The sequence below is a fragment of the Corticium candelabrum genome, chromosome 14 (assembly GCF_963422355.1).
Source record: "Corticium candelabrum chromosome 14, ooCorCand1.1, whole genome shotgun sequence".
NCBI lineage: Eukaryota > Metazoa > Porifera > Homoscleromorpha > Homosclerophorida > Plakinidae > Corticium > Corticium candelabrum.
This window is the reverse complement of record NC_085098.1, coordinates 5,885,702-5,900,654: the sequence shown is the minus strand read 5'-3', so window position 1 is coordinate 5,900,654 and position 14,953 is coordinate 5,885,702. Positions and strand designations below refer to the sequence as shown.

The window sequence follows — 14,953 nt, the reverse complement described above, 5'->3', positions numbered from 1 at the left end:
TTTACAAGTAGTGGGGGTAGGATTGATCAAACACTCTACTAATAGTGTATCGCTCATTATTACTGTATAACAGTAGTTGTGTTCTCTTGTCTCTGTCTTGAGCTATACAAATTCTTCTTGTGCAGAGTTGATGTATCTAAGGTTTGATGGATTGAGAAACGCCGTTTGGTAGTTGTTTGACATCTCAGCACCGTCTGGCTGCTGAAGGGCAAAGTGTGTGCTGCTATCAGTCAGGCTTTCACTGTTGAGTGTTACAACAGTATCCAACGATGATCTCGCCTTTGTCAGCGTTGGAACCGAGCATGGGTCATACACAACTGGTGCTGATCCTGATGCTTTGCTTAGAGGGTTCATGCTCGATGTTGTCGGCGCCATTAGAAAGTGGCGTCGTGCAGCTGGCAGACTTGCTCTCGTCCTTTTAGCCACATGGATACTTTCTTCAGAATCCGAAGAACTGATGCCGTCTCCTTCCGTTCGCCCACTCCTATTTCGTTGTATATCATCCAAGCTGCCGGTGGGAGAAAGAGGAGTTAGTAGTTCTAGTTCGAGATTGCTAAAACCTGTTTCTGTAGAGATGGCCCTTTCAGGGACCGTCGGATTATCCTCACGTCTGTGGTGAGGGAACGCATGGGGCATTAAGGGTTGGTAGGGAACGCCATCAAGTTCTTTTGGTGTGGCGTCAGGCAAAGTTTCTACTTCTTGTTGTGTGGGAGCTTGATGTGGTGGATTTGTCTCCATCTTGTGTTTGTCTGCTGATTCTGGAGACAAGCGTCTGATATTTGAAAATCGTTCCAGCCTGTGTGACCCAATCTGCGGGTCTGATTGGAGCTTATCGGTCTTTGCTAATAGTAACGTTAACTCTGCCGTTCCGGGCGGGAATGACTCTTCTTGGAGGGAGTCGGACGCATCTGTTGAAGTTCTTGGTCTACTGCCGGACAGAATGGCTTGTCGGAGATAACCTTTTGCAGAAGAGCGATAAAACGTGGAAGGAGGCCTCTGAACGACACCCATGGTGATGTACTCCGGTAGTAATTGCAGTTTCACAACGTCAGAGATACTGTCGATGTCGATGGGCGGTAGAACCATCCCGTCGTCTACAAACGAACTGGCGCCGGCCTCGGAGAATCCGTCCAGATCCATTCCCGGTGGAATCTGCGCCGCATGGTCGATATCGGGAGAGTCACATCCAATAGGCACCGGTGCAGCAGGTCGTGGAATATGGACGTCCACAATCACTCGTTTAGCCTCGTTTGTCGTTTTCTTCTCTGCGTCGAGTTCAGAGTGACCCTCTTGAGAGCTACTGCTCGCGTCTTTGGATCCCGTGGACCGTTGATTCAGACTGTGGTTGCTGTGGAGATAGACAGGCTGATAGTCTTCCTGCACTGGATCATCATCCATCACAGTTTCGGCAATTGCAGTTGCTGTAGTTTCAGTTTCTTCAATGACAGATTCTGTGATGTCCTTCGAACGGAGTTCGACATCAATCGCTTCTTCCGAGTAGATCTCCATCGTACTGCTGTGAGACGTTTTGCTATATGTGTCACTGCTACAGCACTGACTCTCGTGGGAAATTTTATACACTTTGGTTCGTGTGCGTTTGTACCACACGCAGTAGAGAATGGCGAACGTAATCACAACTAATAAGACAGCGAGGATACTGACAGCGGCTGTGACGCCTGTTGAAAGTGTCGTTTCATCCCTACCGGGTTCTTGACAGTTGCCTGTTGTGTTGCAAAGACATTGGTAACCCTCGTTGTCCGCTGTTGCCACACATATAGAGACCAATTCGCATAGCGCTCCGGTGAATCCATTAGGACAGACACAAGAGGTCACCAAAGAAGTGCCATTACAAGTTCCGCCATTTTGACACATACAGAGAGAGATCTCGCATCTGTTTCCCGTGTATCCATCTGCGCATACGCATGTTGCTTTATCTCCGTTATTGCAAGAGCCTCCATTGCGACAGGGACCGCTAGCACACGCATCTTTTACCGGCTCACATTGACTGTCGACTGACACAAAGCCAGCAGCACATTGACAATAACCGTGGCGTTCGCTTGCATTATAGGCGACGCACGCGCTCCCATCGCCACACGTCGTCGCGTTGACTGCATCGACAGACCCGAACTCGTCAGACAGGACTATACCTCGGACTGTCAAGCGACGAATGCATCCTTGCAGAGGTTCATCCGAGTATGGACGATTCGACGCCCTTGCGACTGCCCGAACTGCAGAAGTAGGCGTACCACCAAAATAGAGATACTTTGTGTGCTGGTTGATAAAAGATTGCGACGTTAAGTTGGCAACAATGTGGCCATCCAAGACTGTAATGAGGGAAGACGCTGATTCGAGCATTTGGATAGCATGCCAGTTGTTGTCAGACAAAACGCCCGAAGGATTTCCTACGACTGCAGTCGTAGAGTTACGATCCGTGTAGTAGTATGCAAGTCTATTCTCTTCCATCTACGAACACACGCATCATTAGCAACAGAGAACGAATCTATTGACTTAGGACTTGCCTTCAAGATTGAGAATCTAATGGGTGTAGAGTGTGATACAACTAGAACAGCGTTAGATTGTTGTGTAGTCCTGAATTGCATAGACAATATTGGACTGTATATCTTTTCATCTATTTTTGCTGATCGTTTTGTCCTCTCTTTGTCCGCTACTCCAATCTTCTGTTGGGCCTCGTCCGCAATGTGAATGAATTCGTCTGTCAACTCGACAGCCAAGAAGGCCGACTCAGATAAGCTATACGTCCGTCTCACTATAATACAAAATTCTATAGATCAAACAATTCACACTATCATAAAGGAGTTACCTTGACTGCAATTTTGGTTCGAAATGCCTTCCACACAGACACATTTATAGGAATTCCAGTTATCTACGCATAGATCGGAGGCTCCGCACGTTGCTCTAGAGCAAGGAGGCGCCTCTGGAAAACCAGGCTGTACGTCACCCTCAAGAAGAGCGTCCGACCATTCGATGCGCTGATTGTTGACGACCACGTCGCGGATGGATCCGATGAAGTAATTGCGGCTGAGAAATTGAGGTGGGTCGACGAGGGAGCCAAACGTTAGACCCACCGAAGAGAGGTTTCTGAAATAAAGATGTCAATTCAAATGGGGAGATGGTAACAATAGAATAATTGAACAAAATTTAAATTTTGGTTTAATACTGTAGGAGTAGACTGGACTGACGGTGCAATTAACCGATGCCGCGGCTTACCTTGAAGTCGTATGGGTGACTTGTTTGAAACAATCCGGATGTTTGCTAGTGCAGTCGTCTATGCGCACACTGACGGTCTACAAGAAAATCACATTAGTAACTGCAATCGATGAAGAAGCACTATAGTGACGTAGTAGGTGTACAAGGATGCAAATACGTCATGAGCTGCAAGGTCCACGTGGACGTCACCACATGCCAAGCAAGACATAATTAGCTAAACAGCTAGTCTACAGCTGTAGTGTTGTTGACATAGCAACACATGAGTATACGCGTGTCTCTAATCATCCGTGCGTCATTGCAACACCTAGATAATTGGTGGAATTCGCTCTTGTGACGATGAGCGCATGCGCAGTAGGCGTGGCGAGTCGTCGAGTCGGTCGATGGTGTACGCGGCGTTACCGTATCCTAGTGCTTCCGCGCCTCGGGTAATGATACATATGCTGAGAGATGGAAAAGGTTGTTATCGATACCGTATGATTGAGATGCAGTTGCAGTTGGTGCCAGTGACCGTTTGTAACATCCGTTGTTATCGAAATTTTTGCGCCGTCGTTGGTGTGTGCTTGTACCGTTTTGCCGGCTGTTATTACCAGAAACTCGCCAGTTGAATCTTCGACCGTTAGCAGAACCGTTCCCGTCACAGAAGTGGCGAACTCGAATTCCAGCGTAACGGTCTCGCGTCCTTTGTTCGAAACGACTTCGAAACGGGCTCGGGAACCGAAGCCGAACGTGTAGGGAACGACCTGGCAGTGTACTCCCGAGTAGCCGGGAAGACAATGACAACCATAGTCTCCTGTCCGTTCCACACAGGTGCCTCCGTGTCGACAAGTGTCAGACGAACACGACGGCACATCAAGGTCACATCGGTCACCCGTTCTTCCCGGCGGACATTCACAATAGAAAGCGGTGGCCGTGCTGACACATGTGGAATTGCCTGCACAATCAGACCTGACACACATGTCGATGGCCGTCTCACAGTGTCTTCCAGTAAAGTGTTCCGAGCATTGACAGGAGTATCCACCACCGGCCTCGTCGACACATATCCCAGAGTTTAAGCACGGATCGGACTCGCACTCTAAGCCAGAGAGCTCACAGTGACGGCCGGTGAAACTACGAGTGCATGTGCACACGTATGTGTCGTCGTATGGCTGATAGAGAAACGTATTCGTGCCGTTCGAAACGGATTCGACTGTCGTCGCAAGAGACACCTGCTGCGAACAAGTACCACCGTTCATGCACGGCCCGGATCGGCACACATCTGATATCTCCAATGAGACGCGACCGGCGAGCGAGAGAGCCGAGAGATTGGAACTCAATGCATTCCTAAGGTAATCGGAGGGAACGGACGTAGCGTCGGAACCCACGACACCAACGAGCACTCCTAACTGCTTTGAGGTATTGGATACTCGTATGCTCACAATTCTGACGCCATTTGCGAAATGCGGGAAAACACCGTCCAGATCTCGGAAGTAATAGAAGAAATCTGCGGCTGTTGTGTTAGTGATCGATAGGGAAACGGCGCTTGAAACAGCACTGCGATTGAAGTGAACGTAATCGATGACACCGTGAGCTACTGTAGAATGACGGCTGTCGTTTGAAGAGACAGTCACAGAATAGACCGAGTCTCTGATAGTTGGAAGAGCACTCAGCACACAACCGGGCGCATCCACGACGAAGAACGGGCCGGATGCATTGACGAGTTCACAAGTGATGTTACTCACAGTGAGTTGTGCGAGTCTCAGCTTAACGAACGACAAAGAATGTAACCTCAACCATATTCGGAACGGTTCTATGTGCGATGGACTGTCGTTCTCGTCGATCACAACTTCCACAACGATGCTGGATGTTAGCTGTGGTTTTCCGCTGTCTCTTGCTTCGAACGTTAAGAAGTAGGAACGGCGTTCTTCTCGGTCGAGGAGACCGATGGTCTCTACGATTCCCGTGGAAGAGTCGACGCTGAACAGTGCGGAGTGGTTTAGCAATGAGAAGGTGAACGGTCCGCCACCTGAGGCGACGTCCTGGTCGCTCACGTTTAGCCTCAAGATGACCGTACCGATCGGTGTGTTCTCTCTCACGCGGACTACGCTCGGTGTGAAGTGGAATGACGGGCTATTGTCGTTGACATCTCGAAGACGTACGATAAGAAACGAGTCTGCAGACAGCGGAGGAACTCCCGAATCTGTTGCACGTATGGTCACGTTATACCACTCTTTCTTCTCCCGATCCAATTCTATATGGGTAGTTACCACTCCCGTTTGAGGATCTATGGCGAACGCCTTGACGTTGCCGTCGGCTAAACGATAGCGCAGTCTTCCCGCTGGAGAAGAGGGATCGTTAGAATCCTCAGCCGTTATGCGGGCAACAACAGTGCCGGGTAGGACATCTTCATCGATGACAACACGTATTGTTGCATTCTGGAAAACAGGTGGCTTATTGCCTTGTTGTACGTGAACGTAGATGAGCGTGGAAGCGTTTAGACTCGGAAACCCTCTATCAACGGCTTGCAGGTGGATAACGTAGACTTGGCCAGCTTTACCGTCTAGCGGCTGTTGCAGGTAGATGGTTGCGGACTCGTTATTTATTCCGAACACCGAGCTGCCGTTTCCGCTCGTCACACGGTATGTGAGCATTCCGTCTGACCCCCCGTCTTTATCGGTTGCGGAAACGGTGGCGACGCTGTCTCCAGGGTGGGTCGTTTCGGAGACTTCGACGTCGTGAACATCGCTGTCAAACTGTGGCCGAAACTCGTTGACTCCGATCACGTCGACTGACACGATGCACGCGGCGTGGCGAGGTGGGACGCGGTGACGGGACGTCAGCAGGATGTGAAGGTCATAGTGGGTTGCTCGTTCGTAATCCGCAGTCGTCGCTAGCGACAAAACTCCCGACGTCTGATTGAGAGTGAAAACGCCCGGGACGGTCACCCCTACAAGAGTAAAGGTCACTTCATCGTCTGCAATTACTTTTGATATTTTAGTTCCCGACGGAGAGCCGTCTGCGACTGTCGCCTGGCTCGGACGAGTGCCGCACCTCACTGCCGTTACGTTTATTATTGTCAGCACTAGGAGAGCTGTACCAGATCGGGGTGGGTTACCACCGTCTACTGCTGCAATTGTAACGTTGTACTGTTCTTTCCATTTTACGAAAGTCACGTCGTTCTTCAGTCTTATTTCTCCGCTGTCGTGATCGACGGCGAGCAATCCGAGGGGATCTCCTTTGGCAATGCGATAGCGAACGGAACCGAAGCGTCCACTGTCGGCATCCGTAGCAGATACGGTTAACAGGAAAGAGCCCGGATATGATAAAGTCGTTGCAGTTGTGTTGTAACAGTGGGCGCTAAATTGGGGGCTGTTATCGTTGACGTCCTCGACTGATATGGATAATTCCGTGTGGCTGTGAAGAGATCGGTTGCCTGTATCGTACGCCATGATTTCCAATCGATATTCCCTTCGAGTTTCGTAGTCGATTGTTGTCTTCGTGGTCAAGATACCGGCATGTGGGTGGATCCAGAAGACGCCCAGTTCGTTTCCTGCCGTGATGGAGTATCCAACTTGAGCCAGTGGTGGAGAGTCGCCGGTGTCTCGAGCGTTAACTTGCGTCACGACCGTGCGTGGCAGGGCGTCTTCACGGACGCTCGCATTGTATTTTGGTGACAGAAACGCAGGTCCGTGGTCGTTGATGTCGGTCACCTGCAGGACAATGTTGGTCTGGCTGCTAAGTTGTGGCCGACCTTCGTCCGCAGCAACAATCGTTAGCTCGATTGAATTGTAATCCTTTTTCGTCGCGCCCACGATGTACACCAAATTGCTAGTGGTGGCTAATTGTCCACTCTTGCCTTCTACGTCCAGGAGCGCCTGAGGATTCCCTAACGCGTATGACACGTTTCCCGAGGGCCCCAAGTCGTGATCTTGGGCGGAGACATGTAAAATCGAAACTCCGACACCACTCTGCTCTGGTGATTCCGCTATTAGGTTATCTGTAGAGAATACTGGCGCATTGTCGTTGATATCGAGCACAGTGACGAGCAAGGTGGCCCCCGTCAGGTGCAATCCGTCGGTGGCCCCTACTGACAGTGTGTGCGCATCTTGCCGTTCACGATCGAGGGCGCCACGCAAAAAGACGACACCAGACGTTGGGTCGATAGCGAAACTAGCAGACGGTTTCGTGAGACGAAACGTGACGAGCGCGTTTTGCGCGTCGTCGTCGTCTGTTGCCGACAGTCGAGCGACGGAGGTACCCGGATGAGAATCTTCCGGAATTCTCACTGCTTGTATTGTGGCGGGAACGAAGACGGGTGGCGAGTCGTTTTCGTCTGACACGATCACTCTAACCATGGCGCTGCTTGTTTGACGGGGCGACCCCTCATCGATTGCCAGCACGGAAAAGTTATAGTCGCGTCGTGTCTCTCTGTCGAGTCCGACTAGTGTGTACACGTGCCCACTCGTTGCACCCACGGCAAAGATTCCCTTCACACTGGACGACGGATCCACAGCGTAGGAAAAGACTCCTCCCTTACCCGTATCACTATCAGACGCCGAGAGAATGAGAGCAGCGGTGGCTCTACGTGACCACTCAGAGAGCACACCTTGAAAGAGCGTTTGAGTAAACTTGGGTGCATGGTTATCGACACTCCGCACTACAATGTCGACGGTGACGAATGCCAGTGATGGTATAGAACTGTTGATATCTCGAACCATTATTGTCAATTTGAACAGGGCACCGTCGTCGTGAAGTAAAGATTGCGACACACTCAGACTGCCACTGCGCATGTCGACTCCGAATTTCGAGGCATTGTTACCGGACACGATGCTGTACTCCAACTCGTGACCGGCATACGCCGGCTTGGCGGACACACTCGCAATGTGTGTCCCGACGTTTGCGTGTTGATCAACGCTGTACGAGGTCGATACTCGATTCACAAATTGAGGCACGACGGACACAGAGTTACCCACGTTGAGCAGAACGACGGCAGTACCAGTGAGAGAAGGAGACCCTCTATCTGTGGCCTCGACAATGATGACTTGAAGACCACCGCGTATAATCGTAGTCGTACTTAATTCGCCAGTCTGGGCGTTTACAGCAAAGGTTTTCTCTCCTCGAATTATGCGATACGATATGGCAGCATTCGATCCCGTGTCGTCGTCTTCGGCTTTGACGGTAACGATCTTTGTTCCAGATCGGACCGACGTTGGCGAATTGATGCGATACGGAGTGGAAGAGAAATCCGGTCTGTGATCGTTGGCGTCGGTGATATCAACGAGAAGTTGAGTGGAACCGTTGCGAGGTCGTGACGGATCGCTGTCGATCGCCAAGACGGTCATCTGGTATCGAGACTTCGACTCTCGGTCGACGTTTCCGGCAACGGAGAGACGACCGGACGAGTCCATGACGAAATGACCCGTATGCGAGTCGTCGACCAACACATACCAAACGACACCCAACAGACCAGAGTCCTCGTCACCGGCCGATACTTGAAATATCGACGCTCCGATGGGCGAGTTCTCTCGGACTTTAAGCGAGTAGATCGGCGACGAAAACGACGGCGAATGGTCGTTGACATCCAACACGTTCACGGAAATGATTGCAGTAGACGAGAGGCTCGGAGAACCACCATCCGAAGCCACGACTTTTATGAGATAACTTTGCTGCAGCTCGTAGTCTAACGTCGACTCCAAAGTTACGCGTCCCGAGGACGAATTGATAGAGAACATGGTGTTTCCGCTGGCATCCAGACTATACACCACACGACCGTTTGCTCCAGAATCCAAGTCAACTGCCGTTACTTCGGTTAGCGGAGAAAGCCGCTTAACGTCTTCGTATACGGAGACGTTGACGACGGAAGGTCTCACTATCGGCGCATTGTCGTTGACGTCGTCGACGACGACGCTGAGTTGCGTCGTATTGAATCGTTTCGGTCGCCCGTCGTCTTCCACGCGGATCACCAACACAAAGCGGGCGTTTTCTTCTCGATCTAGATTCCGTCTCACGCTCAATTTCCCGCTACTACTCTCGATATCAAATGCGGATCGATCACCGTTGACTATAGAATATGTAAGATTCGAATTGGGTCCGGCTGGATCTCCGTCTTCGGCCTGCAAGCGTGTGACCACAGACCCTACGGGAGCGTTTTCTGAGACGGACGAGTAGTAGAGAGTCTCATTGAACGACGGAGTCCGCGTGTTTTCATCGACTACCGACACGCTGACGGCAGACGTCGACGACAGGACGGGATGTCCGCCGTCCGACACAACAACGCGTAATTGAAACAACGGCTGTCGGTTGTAGTCGAGAGGCGAGGTGAGAAAGAGAGCCCCGATACGAGGATCGAGGAAGAAGACTTCGTAGTCGTTCTCCAAATTATAAGCCACTTCAGTTGCCACGGTGTCGTCGTCGCTTGATGTGAAAGTGGTGATGAGTGCACCAATCGGAGACAACTCTGAAACCCGGAACGTGGAGACGGTGTCTGCCAAAACGGGGGCGTGGTTGTTAGAGTCGAGTACGTCGAGTGTGATATTGGTTAGAGATGACCTGGCGGGGGCCCCTCTGTCAGACACGATGACGGATACGACGTGAGTGCGAGCGAAGTCGAAGTCTAATTGTCGCGCCAGAGTTAGGTCGCCGTTGTTCTGGTCGATGACGAACGATTCGTCGCCGGCGGAAGTGAAGACGAGCGACGAGTTGTCTCCGACGTCGTCGTCGACGGCTGCGACTCTTGCGACGACCGTGCCGACGGTCGTATTCTCGAACACGGACAGAGTGAGGGGTGACGTCACGAGGGGATAGTTGTCGTTGACGTCGGATATGGAGATTTGAAGAGATGTGATCGACGAACGACGTTGCGATGCTGGATTAGCTCGATCCGTCGCTCTGATGTCTAACACATATCTCTCACGTGTCTCTCTATCCAGGTACGCCGTTGTTGCAATGCAACCGGAGGACGAGTTGATTTCGAAGGGGCCGGCCAGGAGTTGTGCGGCCACGGCGTACACAACGACGCCATTGGAAGAACTGTCCGCATCTCTGGCGGTCACGCAGGTCACCGTGGTTCCAATCGACGCCGACTCGGGCACGTGGTACACGCCGGAAGAGGAAACAAATATTGGGGGATTATCATTAATGTCCAATACTTCGATGATGACGGTCGACGAGCCAGAACGCCGGGGATCGCCCGAGTCGTAGACGGTCACTTCCAGGTAATACACCGGACGGGACTCAAAGTCTAACCGTTTTCCTGTTCGTATCGTTCCCGTCGCGTCTTCCATCACAAACACCTGGTCGTCATTCCCATCCGTTATTTCATACTGAAGAAGTCCGTTGAGGCCAGAATCTTTGTCGACGAACTGGACTCTTGCGACGACCGTATCGACGGAAGTATTTTCTAGTAGTGGCCGCACTAGAGTGAGTCTATCGAGCACTGGAGACCAGTCGTTAGTGTCGGTCACGTGAATCAACAACTCGACCGTCGACGTCAGCTGAACTGGACCATGATCGAATGCAAGCACGGTCACATTGTATCGATCTTGCACTTCACGATCGAGACTGGCATTAGTGTAGAGCTCTCCTGTTGTTTCATTTATTACAAAGTCGCTGACGTGCCGTCGCTCCGCGGTCAGGCCGTAGGAAAGCTCACTGTTGATTCCCGAGTCCGCATCGATCGCCCGGAATTTGGCGACGAGAATGCCGTCCGGGAGGTTCTCCTTTACACGGGCCGTTGACACGCTTTGTACAAAACGAGGCGCATTGTCGTTGACGTCTAGTATCGTCACGGTTGCCGACACCGTGGCCGATCTTTTGGGCGAACCGTCATCTTGAACGACGACGACGAAGTCGAGAAGGTTTGTTCCAAGAGTTGCAACGATCGATTCGTAATCGATAGGATACTCTACCATAAGATCACCAGTTTTATTATTGACGGTGAGAGTGTTCTTTCCGGTTTGACTTTGTAGACTGTAAGACAATAGAGCATTTCTACCGGTATCGGCATCTGTTGCTGCCAACACTCCGACGACGGTTCCCACAGCAGCGTTCTCTCTCAACTCAAAATCGAAGGTGGCGTTAGAAAACGTAGGGCTGTTGTCGTTGATATCCCCAACGTAGACAACAACATTGGTGGTAGAAGTCAGAACAGGCGAGCCGTTGTCGCGCGCCAGGACGCTCAGATTGTAAATGGCTCGTCTCTCTCTGTCAAGCGATTGTTTCACGATCAGGTTACCGTCCGCAAGAAGCTCGAACTGCGTGTTAACGTCACTCGCGGGAAGGTAGAGGGAAACGACGCCGTTGGTACCGACATCTTTGTCTGTGGCAAAAAGCTGGAGAAACGGATGTGGCGGAATGACAGATTCGGAGACCGTTACCGCATACGAGGGCCACGCAAACGTCGGCTTGTTATCATTCACGTCCGCAACGGTTACAGTCAAGTTTAGTCGGGCCGTTCTCGGCGGGTAGCCGTTATCGATGGCCAGAATGACGAGCGAGAAAGCGTCGGTACACTCTCGATCTAGTCGACCGTCGACCGTCACTTCCCCGGAAGAAGCATTAATCGAAAATGTTTCTGAAACGAGACGGTAGCCGATGCGGCCGCTCGTTCCCGAATCTGGATCCGTCGCCGACGCGATGTAGACGACCGTGCCGAGCGTCGCGTTTTCTGTCACCGTCACCGTTGCGGGAGACGCGGCGCGAAACGTCGGCCCGCTCTGATTCTCGTCGGTCACCGTTATGTGCACCGGCGCCGCTGCCACCAACTCCCTGACTCCGACGTCTCTCGCTTCGACGACAATGTTGTACTCGCTCTTCATTTGACGATCCAAATTTCCGTACAGTTTGATGTCTCCCGTGTCAGTAACGTTGAAGAGACCGCTCTGGTCGCTCCGAATAGAGTAAACCAGCCGCGCTTGTTGTCCGCTATCTCTACTACTCGCCGACACAGTGCCGACAACCGTTCCTATCGGATCCGTGTCGACTACGTAGAAACTGTATGATACCCGAGAGAACTGTGGTGGGGTATCGTACTCGTTGATGATAAAGATTTCGACCATGGCCGCCATTCGTGACGTCACATTGCCGCCGTCGGTCGCTAAGGCAAAGAGTCGGTAGTAGCTCTGTTCTTCGCGGTCGAACGACGTTTGCGTGTAGATGTGTCCGTTGTGCGAATCGATGCTGAATAGTGAAACGTTAGTCGAGTTGTTCAACAGACGGTATGACACCGTGCCGTAGTCTCCGTCGTCGTCGTCGTGCGCCGTCACGTTGGCTACGATTCCCAGCGCGTTGTTTTCTCGCACGTTCGCAACGTAGACGGCTTGAGTAAAAACGGGACGATTGTCGTTCTCGTCCAATAAAGTGATGGTCAGCGAAGCGCTGCCGGTCTGACCGGGATGTCCGCCATCTTTACCAAGAATTGTCAACAAGTATTTCGCAGTTGTCTCTCTATCGAGGAGTTGTTGTGTTGTTACTAATCCCGTCTGTGGGTCGACTCTGAACTCGTTCACGTTTCCGAGCAGAGTGTATGTCACGTGTCCGTTTGTGCTCATGTCTTTGTCCGACGCAGATACTTGGATAACGGGGGACGCCGATGTCAGTGACTCTGGAATCTCGACGGTGTAGTTGGATTGAGCAAACGTCGGAGCGTTGTCGTTGGCATCGGTGACGACGACGTGTACTCTTGCCGTTGCCGTCCGGCGGGGTTGTCCGTTGTCGGACGCCATGATGGTGAGAGCCACTTGCTCGACTTGTTCTCTGTCGAGACTTGTGGCCACCTGGATCACTCCACTGACGTTGCTCACACTAAACCAGCCTTTTGCAGTCGTGTGATCGAGAGACAGCAGAGTATACGTCACGTGACCGTTAGAACCGACGTCGTCGTCGACGGCAAGAACGGTAGCAACGCTGCTGTCGATTGCGGACGATTCCGAGATGTTTGCACCATATTCTTTTCTGCTGAAGATGGGCGTGTTATCATTCTTGTCTCCGACGTCTACCTGAAAAGTAGCAGAGCTAGATAAACTGGGTTTTCCCAGGTCAACAGCGCTAATGGTGAGCATATAGTGACTGATATTTTCTCTATCCAATGGCTGGCGCGTCAAGACGGCTAACTGCTTTTCCCAAAAGCTCACTTCAAAATGCATGAGATCATTTCCGCTGGTGAAGAATGGGCGCGCGTGTCTGCTGAAGATATGAGTGGGATCACGATCATAGACGTCGACGAAGGCCACAAGTTCTTGGGCCTGCTGATTCTCAAGAACGACGGCTGTTTTGCTGTTGCTTACATAACGAATGCTGACCACAGGTGCATTGTCATTGACATCTTCGATGTATATAACGACAGGAACCGTTCTCTCTTGTCTCGAGTCGCCCACGTTATTTGCTTTGATGGCAAATCGGTAAACTGTGGTGGACTCATAATCGAGGGTAGACAGTGTAGAGAGGAGTCCGTTGGACGAGTCTATGGTGAATAAAGCCAGCACATTTGTCTCTCCCTTAATGCTGTACTCAATGTCACCATTCAGGCCTATGTCCGCGTCTGATGCAATCACAGTCAATATGTTCGAACCCGAAGGAAGACTTTCCTTCACTGATGCATTGTAGGATTTTTGAAGGAAGAGCGGAGGATTGTCATTGACATCCACGACGACGACCGTCACTCGGATGCTGCTATTCAACCTCGGAACACCGTCATCGAACGCCGTCACCGTCATATTGTATGTGTCCCTTACTTCTCTATCCACCATTTTTATCAGCTTGAGTTGAACCACAGAGCTACGTTGTGTCCCACCTCTGACCCCAGTTACCAGAGCAAACGTGCTGTCGTTCATTGAAGAAATTAGAGAGTACGTCAGATTACCGTTGCGTCCGCTGTCCGGATCGAACGCCTTTTGTATGGGGTAGAGTGTTCCAACGGATGCGTCCTCGTAGATGAAGACGGTAAAGTTGGGAGTAACGAATGTCGGAGGATTGTCGTTCACGTCCGTCACGATGACGGTAACGAAATCCGCAAAAAGGAAGTTTTGACCCCTAGTGGCCGTCACGGTTAGTGTAAAGATGACTGTCGACAACCGCTCTCGGTCCAGAACAACTGATGTCGTTAGGGTACCGTTAGCATCAAGAGAAAACACACCATCGGATGCAAGTAGTCTATACGTAACACCACTATTGCTATGCACAGAGCCAACAAACGTTCCCGCAGGCTGTTCTTCTTCAACATAAAACTTGAGTTGAACTCCGTCAGAGTCGACGCCTTGCAGGCCTAGTAGGACCAGGCAGACGAGTTGCACGATTTTCATTCCCGGTTTCCTTCGAATTCGTTCTCTTCAGGTCTGTTTCCAACGAGAGTATGCACCCTTTCTGGCGGGCATTGTGCTCAGCCTCGTACGGTAGATATGTCGTCACAAGTTCAGATTTCTGTATCTCGTGATCTCGTTCGACTAGTCCAATCGGTGTGGCCGTCTCACGCGAACAAGGAAACTCCAAAGTTCAACAAGGAAAGAGGGAAACATTGAAAAAAAACGAGAGACGTTCGGAGCAGTTCAATGGCGGGTAACAGGCTTAGGAAAGCGATGTTTGTAATGGTAGGTATTGACGGGACTAGAAAAAGCAAGTAGACTAATGACTATGCATTGTGGGAGGGTCTTAATTAATTCATCGCCGTGGGAAATTCAATCTTATTATGACAAATGATCGAGCTGAACTTGGATTTAGGCGTAGAGTAGCTCAAAATGCTAATTCTCGTGTGATC

At 51.1% G+C, this 14,953-nt stretch overlaps 1 protein-coding gene across 1 annotated transcript; it reads right to left on the bottom strand.

Moving 5' to 3' along the window:
• Positions 1–97: 97 nt before the first annotated feature.
• On the bottom strand, positions 98–14,501 carry LOC134190375 (protocadherin Fat 4-like). The gene is made up of 5 exons (XM_062658827.1): positions 3,699–14,501; positions 3,229–3,305; positions 2,822–3,099; positions 2,520–2,767; positions 98–2,463 (listed from the first exon to the last, which is right to left on the bottom strand). Exons 1-5 carry the CDS (start codon positions 14,499–14,501, stop codon positions 103–105), a joined length of 13,767 nt encoding a protein of 4,588 aa, XP_062514811.1. The 3' UTR covers positions 98–102.
• Between the last annotated feature and the right edge of the window lie 452 nt (positions 14,502–14,953).